This window comes from Danio rerio, chromosome 23 (genome assembly GCF_049306965.1).
Source record: "Danio rerio strain Tuebingen ecotype United States chromosome 23, GRCz12tu, whole genome shotgun sequence".
NCBI lineage: Eukaryota > Metazoa > Chordata > Actinopteri > Cypriniformes > Danionidae > Danio > Danio rerio.
In genome coordinates, this window is record NC_133198.1 from 15,251,324 (window position 1) to 15,269,925 (window position 18,602).

At 37.4% G+C, this 18,602-nt stretch overlaps 1 protein-coding gene across 4 annotated transcripts in view; it reads left to right on the plus strand.

Annotated features, from left to right (window-relative positions):
- The window catches only part of zbtb46 (zinc finger and BTB domain containing 46), a 143,482-nt gene that overhangs the window by 45,852 nt on the left and 79,028 nt on the right, over window positions 1–18,602 (plus strand). For all 4 annotated transcript variants that reach the window (XM_021469915.2, XM_021469914.2, XM_073939530.1 and 1 more), the window contains exon 2: window positions 8,902–9,903. In XM_021469915.2, the coding sequence (XP_021325590.1) occupies window positions 8,937–9,903 (967 nt within the window). In that variant the 5' untranslated portion in view covers window positions 8,902–8,936. The remainder of the gene's footprint in view (window positions 1–8,901; window positions 9,904–18,602) is intronic.

Here is an 18,602-nt window from a genome sequence, read left to right on the forward strand (position 1 = left end):
CTAAAAAAAAAACTCAGAATCATCGACACCAATTTTTTAACAATTCACGAAAGACTAATCACAGAGATTGCAGTATGAGATAAAGATTAGATCCCACTGTTGTTGTTGTTTCTGTAATATTACAGCACCTGTTTGGTATTTGAAATCTAATATGGCATTTGTGAAATATGAAATTATTACACATGACTTAATTTTGCCATTATTTACTCATCCTCCACTTGTTTCAAAAATGTTTTTCTTTTGCTGAACAAAAATAAATATATATTATACAATGTTGGAAAACACAGCCATTACCTTCCATAGTATTTTTTTGTTTCTACTATAAATGTTAATGGCTGCTTTTTTCCCCAAAATCTTAAATATCTTGTTTTGCAACATTAATAAAACTAATCCAGCCATCTCCCAAAATACAAAATGTAAAATATGGTCTTGCACCTGCACTTCCGCTCAGGGCTCTGTATGGTTCATGAAGGTTACATGACCCTGCTGTCTATTATGCACTTCTCTTTTCACACTCTTCCTTTCTGTCTAATAAGCCTCAGATCTTTCTAGTTCCAGTGAAGCAGAAAATCTGATTAGCCCGGCTTCATTCTGTCTCATTCAGTGTTTAGCCGTGTTACACGTCTGTCAATTGTGTTGTTTGTGTTTATTGTTGTTTTGCACTTGATTGCCCAGATTGCCATGCAACTCAGTCGGCCAACTAGCAGCTTTTAATATTCATTGTTGGTTGCACAGTTGAAGTAGTTATGAATAGTCACTTGAAAAGAACTGACTAATTTGGGGTGCGAAGTGGCGTTATTTACTGAGCGTGTCTTCATTGTCAGAGAAAAATAAATTGGTCTTAAGGGTTAAAGAGGCAGAGATGAAAAGATTCGGATGTTAAAGCAACAAAAATGAAAATTGACTTCCAATTTAGTTACCCTCAGGTTGTTCCAAAACTTTGTTACTTTTATCTGTTGAACACAAGAGAAGATATGTGAAAAATGTTGGAAAGTGGCAGCCATTGACTACAATTGAAGAGAAAAAATTATAAGGAAGTCAATGGATACGAAACAAGGAATAATAATAATAATAATAATAATCATAATAATCATAATAATAATAATAATTCCTTTCATTTATATCACATCTGCCAACACTTCTGTTTTTCCCTGAATCTCCTCATCCAACACCAGTGTGCATCATCCACCTGGATGACTCGATGGCAGCCATATTGCGTCAGACTGCACTCCACTAACCAGCTGATTGGTGAAGAGGGTATAGAGAGATAAAGCCAACTATAAAATGGGGATGGTTAGGAGGCCATGATGGGCAGAGGCCAGTGGACAAATTTGGCCAGGTTAAACCCCTACTCTTTTTATGAAGGACATCCTGGGAGTTTTAATGATTACAGAGAGTCAAAACCACGAATTATTGACTCATCCAAAAGATGGTGCTCACTGAGCAGTATAGAGTCCCCATCAATATACTGGGGCATTAGGACCCACACAGACCCCTTTCGGCAGCAACCTAGTATTCCCATGTGGTCTTCCATCCAGGTACTGACCAGACATAGACCTGCTTAGCTTCAGTAGACGACCATGTAAGAGTTGCAGAGAGCTAGCTGCCGGCTAGTACTGAGTAATGATGATAGAATCGTCATTCGGCTGACTTTTATCACTTTAAACCGATAGTTAATCAAAAGTTTCTAAAGTCCTATCCTTCATCTGCCACAATGCGGCAGGTTTTATTTGCTTGTTTCATTTTCACATTTTGCACATGTTGCATTTGCGCCTATTTGTGTGTCCATAGATGTGCTGGTCTGAAATGAAATTGGTGAAATGAGATGGTGTTAAGGCGCATTGTGTGAAATAGACTGCGCCATTGACCAACTAAAGCTCATCTAAAGTCAGTGGTGTATTTTTGTTGCTATTTAAACAGCGTGTCAGTGATAGGCAGATACATAACATGCGTACACATTGCTTATTGAAATGAAATGATAAAAATGTAAATAAATGTAAATACTACCGTGCTACTTCATTCAATGCTTTTTTTTCACCTCAGGGGGTTTTAGTGGAATCTGGCTTGTTCTGTAGATGGTCTTTAAATTTGCACACGAGCAGATATGTTTCTTGATAAGTGAAGCATTAAGCACAAAACACATCTATAACTCATTAAGAGAATAAAGGCAACCTTTTTAAAACATGGCTCACATACTGTACCAAACGTTTTTCCTGTCTTTTTTCACAATTTGTACTCGAGTTTCCCAATTTGCACTAAGGTCACCTGTGTCATGAACTTTAGATCATGCACTTAGATAATTAAAATGGAGGCCTAAATCTTCTAAAGTCATTCATTGTCTTCTCCGCTTACTTCCTTTATCAACATGCATACACTCTTGCATTCGCACACAAACACTACGGAAAATTAAGCTTTTCTAATTAACCTGTACCGCATGTCTTTAGACTGTGGGGGAAACCGGAGCACCCGGAGGAAGCCCATGCGAGCACAGGGAGAACATTACAACTCCACCAATTCACTCCTGTTAGGCCATGTCCAAGCTAAACGTATATTTTTCTCTCCGATTTGGCCTTTTGAACACAGTGAAATGTATTTTTTAGGAAACAAAAACATACCTTTTTGAAAATGTTGTCCCAAATGGATAAATTCGAGAACACCATTTTTGTGCTGCAAGGTGGACTGTAAAAATGGAGGCTTTTGAAAAAGATGATGCATTTTGTGTTATGTGAACGCAGTCATGTGACAAATTCAGCTAACATGGTGGACAACATTGTAGAGCAGATGTTTTGAATGCTGTCCATTTTGACAGCTTTAATAAAGATTAATGTCAATACATTCCCAATATTGCCTCTGTTCAAAGGACACTAAATGTTTATTGGACGCTAGTGTTTAGGGGCAGAAGCAGACGATAGTTGGCACATTTTGCTGCAATGATCCAAAAAGACAGAAAGTAAATAGATGCCACATAGATATGACACAAGTAAAAGTGTCTTGCGCATCCGCAGTACATGATTGAAATCGTTTTCAGTCGTTTTTAGTTTTGATGATGGAAGGAATTGAAAACAAAAGTGTGTACATTGAGCAATTTTACTAAAACAGCGTTATCAAATGTATCCAGATTAGTGTAGACTTAGCCTAAATCACCAACATTGTTCAGTTATTAGTTTTGAGAGTGAACAACTGCATTATAGGCAATTGAATCAAAAAAGCCTGAAGCGAAGCAGTTGGGGGCTAACTTAAAACTATTAAAAAGAAAAAAAAAGTCACTTGTCACTGTCAGTCTCTTCTTCTTTCATTCTTCCAAGTAAGGTGTATTTGTACAAGTGGACATGGGAGAGGCAGAGGATTGATTTGATCTTACAAGCCATCAGGTTGAGAGGAACTTTCCTAAACATGACCTGAAGTGTGCCGGCCCCGCAGCAAACGCTGCTGTCACTATAGTGAACGGGAGCTGTCACGCTGCAGTCGGCCCGATGAGAGCTGACAGCCCGAACGCTCACAAAACAAATCATGGCCCCATTTGGTAACACTCCACGTCCCTGCGATTTAGCCCCAACCAGGACGACTGCTGTGCTGTTCACAGAGGATGTTAGTGGGGAAGTGCAGCCTATTGGGGATGTATATATGCGTTTGTGTGAAAATCTAGGTGCATGTTTTGTGTAGGAAGTTGCATCTCAGTTTCAGTGAGTGGTTGTAGATGGTGTGGTTGTAGGAGTAGATGCTTTAGAGGCGTCTACTCCTAGCTATGTCTGTCAAAAATACTCCATGCTAAAATTTAAGGAAAATGTGATTTAAAATATATTATTTTGTAACCATTAAAGTAGTTTGTTAACCTCAGATTGAAAATGTCACCCTTCATTCATGATCATGTAATTGTAAGCCAATCAGTCTTTTGTTCATCATCAAAACTATTTTTTTTTCCCCATTTAAAGCCTACAACATACCTGCCAGCATTTTCTTTGAAATTGGGGTGGAGGTGGCGGTGTTTGCTTGTGTCTGAATAATACAATTAAGAACAAGGTTAGTAACTGTACTATCGACCAGGTTTCGGGTGATCGCAGCGATCAAATACTATACTAAAGTTGCCAAACCTGTGGTGTTACAGACTGTACCAAAAAGCTGAGGACCACGCATGGGGTGAAATTGCAGGTGTTTTCTAGGAGAAGTAACAAAATGGGAAGGCGGTGGATGATTGGTTTGAAATATGGGAGACTCCCAGGAAAAACAGGAGTGTTGGCAGGTATGGTCTACAGTGGTCAACATTTAAAATGGTTAAAAAAACTCTCAAAATTGTCCTAAAACAAGAATGGTTTTGAATAGGTGAAAGGTTTGACCCACTTCAAATGTTGACTAATGAACAGCCAAAATGTTGATGCTTCTAAACGCACAAAAAATAGAACCAAATGAATCTGTTTAAACCAAGTCTTCTAAAGAGATATAACTGCTTAAATACTTTTTTATGTTTTATGAAGAATTTAAAGCAATCGAGCTACCAGTCAATAGAAATATAGATCTGTCATATTTTAATATATAATGTCTACATTTCAAAGCATGTGTAATTAATGACCAAATTTGTATCCCTTTAATACAGTTTTAGCATTGAGGCTCCATTACTGTAATGTGATTACTGATCTAAAATAACAAAAACTTTTCCCCAATTGAACAAAATATGTTTTATTGTAAGAAGCATTTATAATATTTTGTAACATTTGTAATATTTTATAACAGTTAGCATGTCAGCCTAAATAATAAAAATAAATAACTGACTTCTGCTCTCTGCATTAGTTTCAAAAACACAGATTTTTTTTACAACACATTAAAAAAAAAAAGCTTAATAAACCCTAGGAACGGTAAAAAAAAAAACCTTGACTTACAAACTGTGTTAACCTTGAAACTGGTTATAGTCCCATGCCTAATATTTTATATATATATATATATATATTTGCCCGAGTGCTAATGTTGCATTAATAACAAATTAAAAGTGTTGACAATGCATTTGGTTTGCAGTAAAGTAGTCATTGGTAATGTTGCACTGTTTTTGCAATGTGTTATGAGCTGTCAAACAGCAAATAAACAGCATGTGTACATATTTCCTGCAAATAAATCGCAAATTGTGGCATGTGGCAAAACATTTGCATCTTGTGTTTTTTGATGGCATCACCAGCGATTAGTCGACAATCCCCAATTTTTCCCCAATTTCTGTTTAACAGAGAGAAGATTTTTTTCAACACATTTCTAAACATAATAGTTTTAATAAATCATTTCCAATAGCTGATTTATTTTATCTTTGCCATATTGACAGTACATAATATTTTTACTAGATATTTTTCAAGGCACTTTTAAACAGCTTAAAGTGACATTTAAAGGCTTAACTAGGTCGATTAGATTAACTAGGCAGGTTAGGGTAATTAAGCAAGTTATTGTATAATAATGGTTTGTTCTGTAGACTATCGAAAAAAATAGCTTAAATGGGCGAATAATTTTGACCTTAAAATGGTGTTTAAAAAAATTAATAATTTTATTCTAGCCAAAATAAAAAAAATAAGACTTTCTCCAGAAGAAAAAATATTATCTGACATACTGTAAAAATTGCCTTTGGGATTTTGCCTTTGGCTAATTTGGGAAATATTTGAAAAAGAAAAAAAATTCAAAGGGGGGCTAATAATTCTGACTTCAACTGTATATAGTTGAACTATAGTATGAATAGTAGATGTGTTTTAGCGCTTGTAACTGTGAGCATTTAAAGCATTGATAATTATCTTTGTACCTTTCGGAAAGATAGAATTCTATTCAGGTGCATATATGATGAAGATACACTATATAGTGTTGTTTTACATTTGATTATTCAATTTGTGCCTGAATACTGCTAGACTTCCTAAAAAAGAAAAGGAAAAACTGTTTATTTTATTTGTATCTTTGCTGTTCTGTAATTATCAATGCTTGTGGTTGGTCTATTATATTTAATGCAGATACACTTCCTTACAAAAACATACCAATGAAACTTTTTTATTTAAATATTACCAAATAGAGCCATTCATTTAGTCTAGTAAAAGTATAAGTATCGCAAAATGTAACATGGAAAAATAAAATATTTTCCAACATCATATAGCCCTAGTATTTGATGAAAATTATATTTCAATTTTCAAATGCTTAATACAGTAACGTAAGTCGTCCTTTCTCAAAATTAAAAATACTACTTGACATTTTAAAATTTCAAATACTAAAACATATTTTAAGATAAGTTCTTCCTGTGTTTGCGTGGGTTTCCTCCGGATGCTCTGATTTCCCCCACAAGTGCTATAGGTAAATTAGGTAAGCTGAATTGTCCTTAGTGTATGTGTGTGAATGAGAGTGTATGGGTGTTTCCTAGTGATGGGTTGCAGCTGGAAGGGCATTTGCTGCATAAAACTTATGCTGGATAAGTTACCGGTTCATTCCACTGTGGTGACCCCAGATTAATAAAGGGGAATAAACCAAAAAGAATATGAATGAATCATTTTAAGAAAAATACTACAATACACAGGATATGTTTTTAATAACGTATCATTTTTTATTTTGTCTTTTATTGCATTGCAGAAATGAGAGTGAGGTTTTTTTTTATTACTATAGGCTACTGAGAATTAACTGTCATGAAAACAATGTCCCAATGCAGAAAGCAGTCATAAAGCAGGCTTTTTATTCCAAATATTTATTTATTTTCCTTTGAATTTGTAATGGAAAATAGCCTAGACATTTTTTTTTTTTGTGACAGTTTTTGTGAGATTCACCCCCATGCTGCCCTCTCTTCCCCAGCCGAGTGTACGTTTTGTGTTTATAGTTTCTCTCTCTTTCCTCTGAGCACATTCAAGAACAATGCATTGCCTCGTCTAGCTCTCCTCCCCCATCTCTCTATCTTAATGATTATAGCAGAGATGCTCAGGTGTTCACTGTTCAAACCTTTAATCATGATGTTTTTCTCTGTTCGCTTTATTAGCTGCCAAATAAAATCACCCAGTGAGTGTGTAAAGCACTTTAACACAATCATCGCCTCTCCTCTTCTCACTTTTCTCTTTTTTGTTGCTAAATTGTTTCATTTAATTACCATTTTGTGAGTTAGTTGAATAATAAAGTGGAAAATGGAGCTGCCAAACAGATAATTCATTTTAGCGAGGAAAGGTGATGGCTGTAGCCCAGCAGACAATCAGCCTCAAGCCATCAGAGCTGGCCAATGCATGTCACCTGCTTCAGAATGGCATTTTACTGACATTTAGTGCTTAAATGACTTTTTACGGAGATAGAAGACCTCAGTAATAACAACTCAAAGCTATGGTCAATTTCTTCTGTCAGGTTTTCGTGCTGGTAGGCGTCTTTTATGGAGGCAGCTTTTGGGTGCTGAGTGAGAATTTCCAGATTTTCGATGCTGCGCTCCATGAAAATGCAATTCTTCACTTGATTTAATATCAATCTTGGGCTTTCTTCAAAATGCATAAGCGGTTACCAGCAATGTCAGGGACTGTAAATTGTCACACTACTTAAACATCTTTGAGTTGTTTGCCACACGGGATTGGAAATCTTAAAATGGAGCATCTAGTTTCCTGATTGCCAGGAATACATGCGCTTGTGCATGCATAACTATGCAGGTTTCTGCTTTTTGTCTTTAGGTATTGTGTGAATTTAATAGTGCTGCTGTCAACTACCAAGTGCCCTCAGCTCCATTTAACACGTTTAACCATAATACCAAACCATTCCACACAATTCAACAAATTTCCCACCAGTGTAGTGCAAAAATGTGTTCAGATTCCTTCAGGGCCTCCATTGGGGTTAATTTGGGACTCCTACTCAGTGGCTTGCTGTGTTTGGATTAGCATACTAACACACTACTATACTATTTATGCAGTGGGTATTAACCCTGCAGGCACAGGACGTCATCATGACGTCATATAAATGTTGTACTCCAACGTTGTGGGGACGTTAGATTTTGTTTGGAAATGAAAATCGGGTTGACGTCAGAACCCAACATTAAAGTCCAACTTCCAACTTGAAATCAACCTAAAATGTCTAATCATGTTACACCTTGACCTTGTGTGGACGTTACCACTATGACATCTATCAGATTTTGGTCATTTTCCAACACAACCTAAAATCAACCAAATATCAATGCAATTTGATGTCGTTATTGGACGTCAAAATAACGTTGTCCCTAGATGTTGGCCTGACATTGAATTTTGGTCACCTGACGCCATGACCTAAATCTAACCTATTATTAACCTCTTAGAAGCTTGGATTGTCAAAATGTTCCATTTCTAATGTAAAGATTATCCTTCCATTGCTATTTTTAGCATCTTTCTTGACTCATTCTTTGATTTAATAATCAAATATGAAAGAAGTATTACTGGATCTCTCAACACAAGCTCATTCAAAACAGAATTGGGGGATTACTATTGAAAATGATTCAATTATTATAAGTGTTTGTATATAAAAATTTGAATTTTCTTTTGAATATGAAATGAGCCACCAGAAAGTCCAAATAATTATGTGTTAATAAGCATTATTCAGGAAATAATTTAAAAGGTTAAACAATTATTTTTGCCAAATGTATTTTATAAGCTAATAATAACTGGACTGCAGTCTAGATGGAACATAATGTGGTCATAATGTGTGACAACAAAGTGGCATACTATTGTTTAAAACTGTTTATGGTTAAACATTGCCAACTGTTTCACAGAAGACTACACAGTGTATAGTAGTGAATGCTACAATTTCAGATACTACTAAATGTTTACACACAAAGAATTTGAGTTTGTGACAGGATAAGCTTCCAGGGCACAGAAACACAACAACTACAATAGACAACAACAAAGTAAACTGCTTCCTGCATTTACTGCCAATCTACTAACCAGAGTTTGTGTTTTGTGTTTCCAGACTCTGTTCAGGAGAAGCAGCCACCCGTTAGTCCAATGAATAACCGGAAGGAAGACATGGAGATCACGTCGCACTACCGGCAGCTCCTGCGGGAGCTGAACGAGCAGCGGCAGCATGGCATCCTGTGCGACGTGTGTGTGATTGTGGAGGGCAAGATCTTCAAGGCGCACAAGAACGTGTTGCTGGGCAGCAGCCGCTACTTCAAGACACTTTACTGCCAGGTGAAGAAGGGTTCGGAGCAGCAGGCCACCATCACACACCTGGACATCGTCACAGCCCAAGGCTTTAAGACCATCCTGGACTTCATGTACTCGGCCCACTTAGCACTCACAAGCAAGAATGTGATTGAGGTGATGTCAGCCGCCAGCTACTTACAGATGACCGACATAGTGCAGGCATGTCACGGCTTCATCAAGGCAGCGTTAGACATCAGCATTCGCTCTGAGCTTGCGGACGAACTAGCGGATATTGAAATGGGCAATGTGGTAAGCTCAATCGGAGGCGGGGCTGTTCCTGGGGTTGGCGGTGCCTCGGAGGCACTAGCTTCTATGATATCAGCTCGCAGCTCCTCGCCTTGGTTGGCCAGACGCACTAGCCCAGCAAACTCATCTGGAGACTCGGCCATCGCTAGCTGCCACGAAGGCAGTAGCAACTATGGCAAAGAGGACCAGGAACCCAAAAGCCATGAGAGCCAAGAGGATGCTTGTTTGCAGCCTTTGTGGCCTGCTGATTACCGTTCTGTCCAGGTCAAAGAGGAGCAGGTCTCCCCCTCCAATCTGCAAGACGGGGCTGGCCGAGGGGTGCAAGGCACACCTGGAGACCAAGGTGGACGAGGAGAGGGGGGCTGGCAACCCCCTGGCTCAGGCCGCAGGAAGAACCGTAAAAACAAGGACACAGTCAGGCACATAACCCAACAGAATGAAGGGGACAGTCGAACGGCATCTCCACTTCCATCTATGCTCTCCACCCCTGGCTGGAACTACAGCAACCAGGATATTCCAGGTGGGATTGCTGTATTGGTTGCTTTATTGCTTCCTTTATCTGTGTCATTGTATCACATTAAGCAGTGGAAAATATGTACAACATAATTGAGCCAATTGCTTGGTACACAAAAGTAGCACATGTTTTGTTATGAGGGAGGTTAGACTAAAAGAAAGATGACATAAAAGTTCAGTGCAAGTTTTGGACTATGTATATACTTTTCCTAATGGACGAGTGATTCTTGAGGAGTTGAGCTAAACAGGTTTGTCCTCAAAACCCAAAACTTGTGAGAGGAACTAAGCAAGGGTCATGTATTACCATGACATTAAATTATATGAAAGTTTCTGTTTACTTATGTAACCGAGAGCAATTGGAAAGCACAGAGGCAATTGTTGACCTTTAATGAAATAATGTTTGGTCTTGAAGAAGGGACTTACCCTTTTGCCTAAATACTGGTACATCCTTATAATAAACTCTCGAAAATTAAGGTTATTTGTTGGTATCTGTGGTTCCATTAGGAATTGTAAAGATTCATGGAACCCTTCTACTGTACAAAAGGTTGTTCTTAGAGGAAAAGGTCTGACTGACTTATTTAAGTTCTGCTCACTAACAAAAACAGTTCACTGAAAGGTTCAAGATTCACCGATCGTCCTGACCCCCAAAGCTTAGTTTATAAAAGTATACTGTGGGTGGAAAAAATAAGTCAAATGATGAGTAACTTTAGATTTGAAATATTAATATAACATGAAGTAAAAAGGACCCACATGACCTTCAAATTCTGAAGTGTGCATCTGACGGACACCTTTTTTTCCCTTGAGGCTATAAAAGAGGTTGAAGCACAGTAAAGCTACAAAACTGACAGTATAAATAGCAGTTTTCGTACTTGCAGATTGTTTTTGTACATTTTTGTGACGCTTGTACTTCATTAAATATAATATCCACTTAGTATGAAATTTTGGATGCACTTTCAGAAGCACTGCCTCATTGATCCTATGGGAGTCAGATCTTTTAGAATATTTCACCACTGTGTTTGATTGTATAACTCAAACCCAGATAGAAATAGAACTCTGATGAAGATGAAAATTATTGTTATAACACTAATAATATAGCAGCATGACAAACTACAGATTGAGGTGGGGAATTTGGGGTTGAAAAAACTCATTTCCTCATTAACATCGGAGAGACACATGGGACTCGAGGCAGCCTCATCAACCTAAAAAACAAAATCTGTGCTGAAGAACAGATCGCGCTAGCAAGCGGGGAAGAGGCCCTACCTGTCTTGGATAGTGTTGCTTATAGGTATGTAGATCATTAAAAGTGTGGCAGCTCTAATCTCTGGTGTATTTGCGCAGGCCGACTGTGAAATGGGCACACACACACTTTAAGAAAACAGGATAATTGAATTGACCTTGGTGGCGGTATGAGGATTAGATTGTATGTGTGTGTGCGCGTGCGAGTGTGTTCGGATGGGGGGTGCCCCAAGGTCTTCTGAAGTGTGGAGAAGAAGGGATAAAGTGAAGGAGAGAGGGAGGGGAATACGCGGAGATCTGCATCAGCTTAGTGCGAGTTTACCTACTTAACTCTCGAGGCACTCTCTCATCCTTTCTGTTTGCCAACCCTGCTACCTGCGGCTCCAACAGAAATAACTGCACTCGCTGACCCAACCCCACAGATCAAATATCAAGTGCAAGACTCCACACATCTAAGTACACACTGGCTCACTGTATTGCATATACACACATGCTCAGAAAAGTCACGCCCATCCCTTTGTGTGCAACACAAATAGTACACAATTATACTCCTCACGCTTTGGCCCCCATAAACCACACTAATAATCTTGTCAATCTTTTGAGGTTAGTTTAATTATGTTCCAAAATACGATTGAAAAATGTTCAAATCTAAAATCCTTTATCTTGTAACTATCAGTCCAATACGGAACCGAGGAGTTGTAAAAAGGCAAATTGCTTTGAATGTCATTTGATAATCTGGGAGACATCTCAAAGTTCAGGGAAGATGAGAGAATCACTTCGTACATAAAACATCCACATGTTTTTACGAGTCAGACCAGTTAGAAGAAAGAGGACTTGTTGTGAAAGCCCTTATTCCCTGTTTCAAATTTGGACTGTGCTATAATTTTCCTACCGAAAGAAAGGATTCTTAAGGAGTTGAGGCAAATGAGGGTACTTGAAGGAACACTCAGCTTTTTTTGAAAATATGCCTATTTTACAACACCTCCAATTGAATTTTAGGATTTTTTTATCCATTCGGCCGATCTCTGGGTGTAGCAGGAGCACGTTTAGCTTAGCACAGTCATAGCATAGCATTGAATCAGATTAGATCATTAGCATCTCATTCAAAAATGACAAAAACGTTTTGATTGTTAACTGTAGTTACAGAAATGTTGCCATTTTCTAGACTGATGTACAGTAACTATGAACTATACTAAAACTCATAATGTATGAGAGGGACTAGCAAAGGATTCTGGATTAATGTGATATAATAATAACTCAACTGCACTAAAATTGCAGTGTTATAATCAAATTTTGTTTTAACAAGTGAGGTTTAAGTCTTTATTTAAATTATTGACATTTACGTACTTACAGAAATGTTGCTATTTTCTAGACTGATGTAGCTAGGAACTACACTCTCATTCTGTCATAATAATCAAGTAACTTCTCTGCTGTGCAATGGCTGTGTAGGCACAATGGTATACGTAGTACTCAGTGTAACTATAGGATGGTCAAACTTTAAATACAAACATTATCAAAACTCTTTGGTAATTTTTAGCAAGAGGCTAATGGTTTAATCTGATTTATTGATCTATACTAAGCTAAGCTAAAAGTGCTGACTCGGATCCAGGTATAGACATAAAGATTGGTTAAATAGATTATAAAATGGTAAAACTATTCAGTTTAAGACTTTTATAACTTTTTTATAAAATGATTTTCCAAAAAAAGTGAAGCTCATAATGTATAAGAGGGACTATATATTAGTATATTAGTATAGTAGGTATGGTTCGCTTTTATGGCTGTTTCCACTGTAAAAAGGTACCTAAAAGCGAACCGTACCATGACACCATTTAGTTACCCTTTGCCAAGGGTAACTAGCACGACAAAAGGGTACCAAAAGGCGAAGCTAGACGTGCAGCTGAAGGTTTAAAGAGATACATCACTATTGGTTTACAGAGATACATCACTAACTCATGCAAAAGCTAGGAGAATGAAAACAAAAGAAGCACCATGTTTTTAAATACACAGCTGAGACATTACACTGTAATACTATATACATAAAATAATAAGCCATGGTCAACCTGAGCTTAAACAAAGCCTGTTGTTGTCTTGATGAACAGCAACAAAGCCAAGAAGAAGAGCAGACTTTACCATGTGCTAGCGGTTTCGCTTACTCATATGATCCCGCCGCGCTTTTATATTTGAAATAACAAACTTCTTGAGCTGATGATAATAACGTGCATATAATTATTGAAGTGTTTCTGACATCCAATCCTTTCAAATACGGACAAACGCATTGAAAGAAAAAATTCTTTCAGCATTGTAAAAGGTAAGAAAACTGCCATGTTCAACTATTATCATTACCTTTTGGACTATTATGAACTCGGAATGATAATTACGTTCTAATAAGAGGTTACATATGCTGGTAAAGATTAAAGATACAGGCGAGAATGAAGTTGACTGAAACTTTCTGTCGTACACCGCGCCCACCAAAAGAGTACCGTTTGGCAGTGGAAACAAGCCTGATAAAGGTGACCCGTACCGACCGACATGTTAACACGTTGGGTTCAATGTGTATTGGCTGTCATGAAAGGTGTTGCTGAAAACTATGCTTAAGGCCTTATTTCTCATTTTGTACCATAAATAGCTAAAGAATAAGCAAGGAATACATTTTTTTTTGTATATTTTATCAGGCACCTGTTACATTTCACATGAGCATGTTTCCGTCTCATTGAGGTAACATGAATAGATGTTTAAGTGCCTCAGCGAATAGTAGGACTCCTCTACATACAGTAAATGTGATTTTAGCTTCAATTAGAGCCTTTTTCTGTGTTGAGGTCCAGACACCAGGTAAAAATTTCCCAGATTTGGTTAAAGGGCACAGGAAGTGTCTAGTTGCAGGGGTAATGGTTTGCATGGGAAAGGGTGCTGTTTGCTGACAGCACTAAGTGGGGATCTCAGGATGCTGATGTTCAAGTTGCATTGTGCACAGACTAATGGTTTTAAGAAGCTTGTAATTGGTCGTTGGCATGTTTATAGAACTCTATATCTAAATTACCACGCTTTTGATATGAAGTTCTGGCTAGCAGCAGGATATTTCTCAACCTGCAGTTTGAAAAGTCAGTGTGTGTGTGTGTGTGTGTGTGTGTGTGTGTGTGTGTGTGTCTCTCTGTGTGTGTGTGTGTGTGTGTGTGTGTGTGTGTGTGTGTGTGTGTGTGTGTGTGTGTGTGTGTGTGTGTGTGTGTGTGTGTGTGTGTGTGTGAGGATATGGTTTTTAACATGATTAGGCAGCCAAGACCAAAAAGACAGTCAGACTCCTGTCTAAAGCTTCTAGCTGTTTCTTTTGTCTGCTAAAACTGTATACTTTTAATCATATTCCTTATTGATACTGATCTGCACGAACATTGTAAGAATCAGATTATGTCAGATAATGCATTTGGGTTTGTTTGCATACCAAATCTTCTTTGCATAAGTCCTTAAGTTTCACTGTGCCCTCGTTTAGGCCTCTGTTGAATGGATTGGACATGACTGATCATTCCTTTTCGTAGTGTCTTATTGACCAGTGGCGAAAATGAGGCATCAAGCCATCAGAGCTCTAGAGGAGGTATAGGAAGTCACAGATCATGTTTAGCAGATGCTTGCTGGTGTTGAAATGAATGTATTATATGATTTATAACTTTCTATAGCTTTTTAACATGGGCATAATGTCATGGAATGCAGATTTTAGAATTTGATTTTATTAATATTAAAGATCAAAAACATTCCTCAGAAAAGTAGATTCTTTTTAGTGTGAATTAATTCTGTGATTGAATCTGCATTTTTGGCATCATATAAATGATATGTCCTTATTTTAGAGATTATTTAAATATCATGCTAAGGTGTATTTTTTGAAAAAAAAAAAAAAAAAAAAAAAAAAAAAAAATATATATATATATATATATATATATATATATATATATATATATATATATATATATATTCTCTCCAGCCACATTGTGAGTACTGTGTTAAACCTTTTTTTGCCTTTAAATTGTGGTCCATATTGGTATGATAGCATCACGCAGTTGCTGCAGATTTGTTGGCTGCACATCTATGATGAGAATTTCCTGTTCCACCACATCCCAAAGATGCTCTATTGGATTGAGATCTGGTGACTGTGGAGGCCATTTGAGTACATTGAACTCACTGTTATGTTTTAAGAACCCAGTCTGAGATAATTTGCGCTTAATGATATGAGCCCCTTTCACACAGTGATAGCGCTAAATATCCAGAAGATTTACAGAATGACTTTACCGGTAAATCAAAAAAAATACCGTTCACACATCCATTCCAAAATACCGGTAAATTTAACATCATTAACCAGAGGTGACCTCTAAAAGGCTGCGCTTGTATTTGTAAACATTTGACTACATTACAAACTCTGTGGATAGATCAGTATTGTAAACAACTTTGATGAAAATATAGAGAAACACTTTCGCATGTTGAGATGTTCATGATATGTGTTTGTGCTGGTGCTTATGGGCTATTTCACGGGCACACGTGACGCTTAAAGCAACTGAAGAAAGCAGAGCTTGAAAGTAAACAAACAACAGCTTATCATAAGCATCTTATCAATAGTTATTTACACAGTTGGTATTAAGAAGAAACATATAAATGTTAAATGACAAACATCTAGCAGCTAAATATGTCTGAAAAAATATTCAAAGAATTTTATTTTCATAAACCGCGCGGATGTGAATGCGTCTGACTATTCTCATTGGCTAAAGTAGACGTCTCACATCAGCATGTTTTAGATGTGCACACGTTTTTCCAGCAATCTTCCTTTTTCGTTCACACAGCACAGCATTCCGGCAAATTACAGGTAATGTTACAACTTCTCTTTCCGGAAAATAGCCGGAACGAATTTACTGGTATTTTCAAAAAGAGCCTGTTCACACATACAGAGCTTTCGGGAAAATCGCCGGTAATTTTCCAGAAAGGTCTGTATGTGTGAAAGGGGCTATGACGCATTATCTTGCTGGAAGTAGCCATCAGAAGATAGGTACACTGTGGTCATAAAAGAATAGACATGGTCAGCAGCAATACTCAGGTGGGCTGTGGTGTTGACACAATGCTCAATTGGTACTAATGGGCCTAAAGTGTGTAAATAAATTAGCTTTAATTTATTGAAACTGAATTAATACCTGTGGCTACTAAGATGTGGTTTTATAAAGTGAACTGATTAATCTGTACAATAACCAACACTTTGGACTGTCTGAAAGATTATTATTTTATGTTCTTGTATTACTGTGGTAGAAACAAGGGGGTGTTAAAGTTCCTATTAAAATGTATATTTATGTCACTAACAAGCAAACCTTTGCTCTGCCATGACAGAAGTCGAATTGAAAGAATAACTGACCAGAAGATTTCACATTCATATCTACAAATAATGCCCCCAATTACAAAATTGTGTGTATATATTTTTCCTTGTGTATTGTTTAATCAAGTTGCGCAACATGCTCTGGTGGCTATTTTACATTTACAGAATTTCTGGCTTAGTCATATGAAAGCATGACTTTACTTGTACATTTTCTGCTCAGACCCCTTTAAATTTGTTAAGAATGGGCCGATGCTTTTTGTAATCTGTTAATTATTTGTTTCTGAATTCATATGAAATCACCACCACAGGTTGTAAATGGTGCATGAAATGAAACTTGAGTAGCTTTGTATGCGTGTGTATGTGTGTGTGTAAGTTCTACTCAAGAATTCCACAGTAAAGTCCTGATTCCACAGTAAAGTGTTTGTGACTGGAGCAGTGCTGCTATCAAAGATGTGTGTGTTCTTTTCTTTGTTGTCACATAGTGCTCATCTTTCTTCTTATCATCCTCCAGTTATTTGTTGTATTAATAGTAGCTGTATCAGTTTTGTCCCACCAATGTGCTATGATTAAATTACTCATTGTCAGAAGTGTGTATACGCTCTGAAATGTGAATGTAGGAGCTCAGCACTCTCCTAAAAGCCAGACCACTCCTTTTAACAAGAAGCCGCGCTCTTCGCTTACAAACAAACCCACAATGGCTGTTGCACAGACCTGAGTCACAGCTCTCTATCTCACAGACACTTAAAACAACAATCCTCGTAGTACCACACTTTACACAGGCTTTGTCTGATGCTAAAGGCTACTACACTAGAAATTAGCATTAGCGCTGGGACTTGTTTTTCAGGTCATAAAAATTACCACCACAGCAAAGTTTCAGAAGGAAATTAACCCAGCACATGATCTCATGGTATCTGTGTGAAAGTGCCTTGTTAGTTTGAGCGCTGTTCATGTTTCAGGTTTACTCCCTGTTAAAGAGGGGGGTTTCTGTGGTTAGCTGTGGCTGTGAACTTCATGCTATCATCAGGGGGATTTTTGAGGGTGGTCAGGAAATGGTCACTGATACTTTATTTGAAGTTATCTGTTCTCGAGTAAAGCTATCTGGTAACGCTTTCTTTTACAACCCGCAAAGTACCGCGTAAGTACAGTGAAATTACAGTGTACTTTTCTGTACGTACTGTGTAAGTATAATGAACGTATGTGTAGGTATAAGGGAACAAACCGTAATGCTTGGGTAAAAAGGGGGTAACAACCAGATGTTCATCACGAAAATTACCGCGTAAGTACAGTGAAATAACCGTGTACTTTTCTGTACCTATAGTGTAAGTATAAATAACGTTTACGTAAGTATAAGGGAACAAACTGTAATGCTCGGGTAATAAGGGGATAACAACCAGATATTTAGCATAAAAGGTACCGCGTAAGTACAGTGAAATAAGGTTGTACTTTTCTTTAAATTGCAAAAGAACAAACCATAATGTTTGCGTAAAAGGGGAGTAACAATAAGATATCCATCACGCAAAGAAGTATATTAAGTTTACGATGTACATTTCTTCAAGTATTGTATACATATAAAGAATTATGCAAGGATGGTGACAACCTATTGCTATCTGCAAATGTACTGTATATGCACCTGCGTGAGTACATTAGTACTCTTATTCAGTGCTTGGGTTTTATATGGGGTGTTTAATGAATAAAAGGTTTACAACCTGTGAAATTATGAACCCTTATTGTATACTGTACGTATTTTAAATCTGCAATTCAATATAAAATATATTTCCATACACTACTTACCTTATGTTTACTCGTCGATCTCACCAAAGCCATCAATGTCTCCATAACTCACTATCAACAAATAACTTTGCATGACATAGGCCTACCGTCAGGGTTCAATGCAGATTAAAACAGGCTCGCATCTTTACTGCTGTTGCACAGGGAGGCTAACTGTTGCATTTCAGTAAATGTATAGCTGATGCTTTATAGAAAAATCTAGTAATTTGGTCTTCAATCAATAAAAACCGCTGCTGTAGTTTACTCTGTTCTTAGTGTTCAAGTATACACTAGTATGTTAAAGTTCAGCTTCTTCCCTCTTTGTTCCCTGTAGTTAAAGGGTAAATACAGTATTTGTTCCCTCC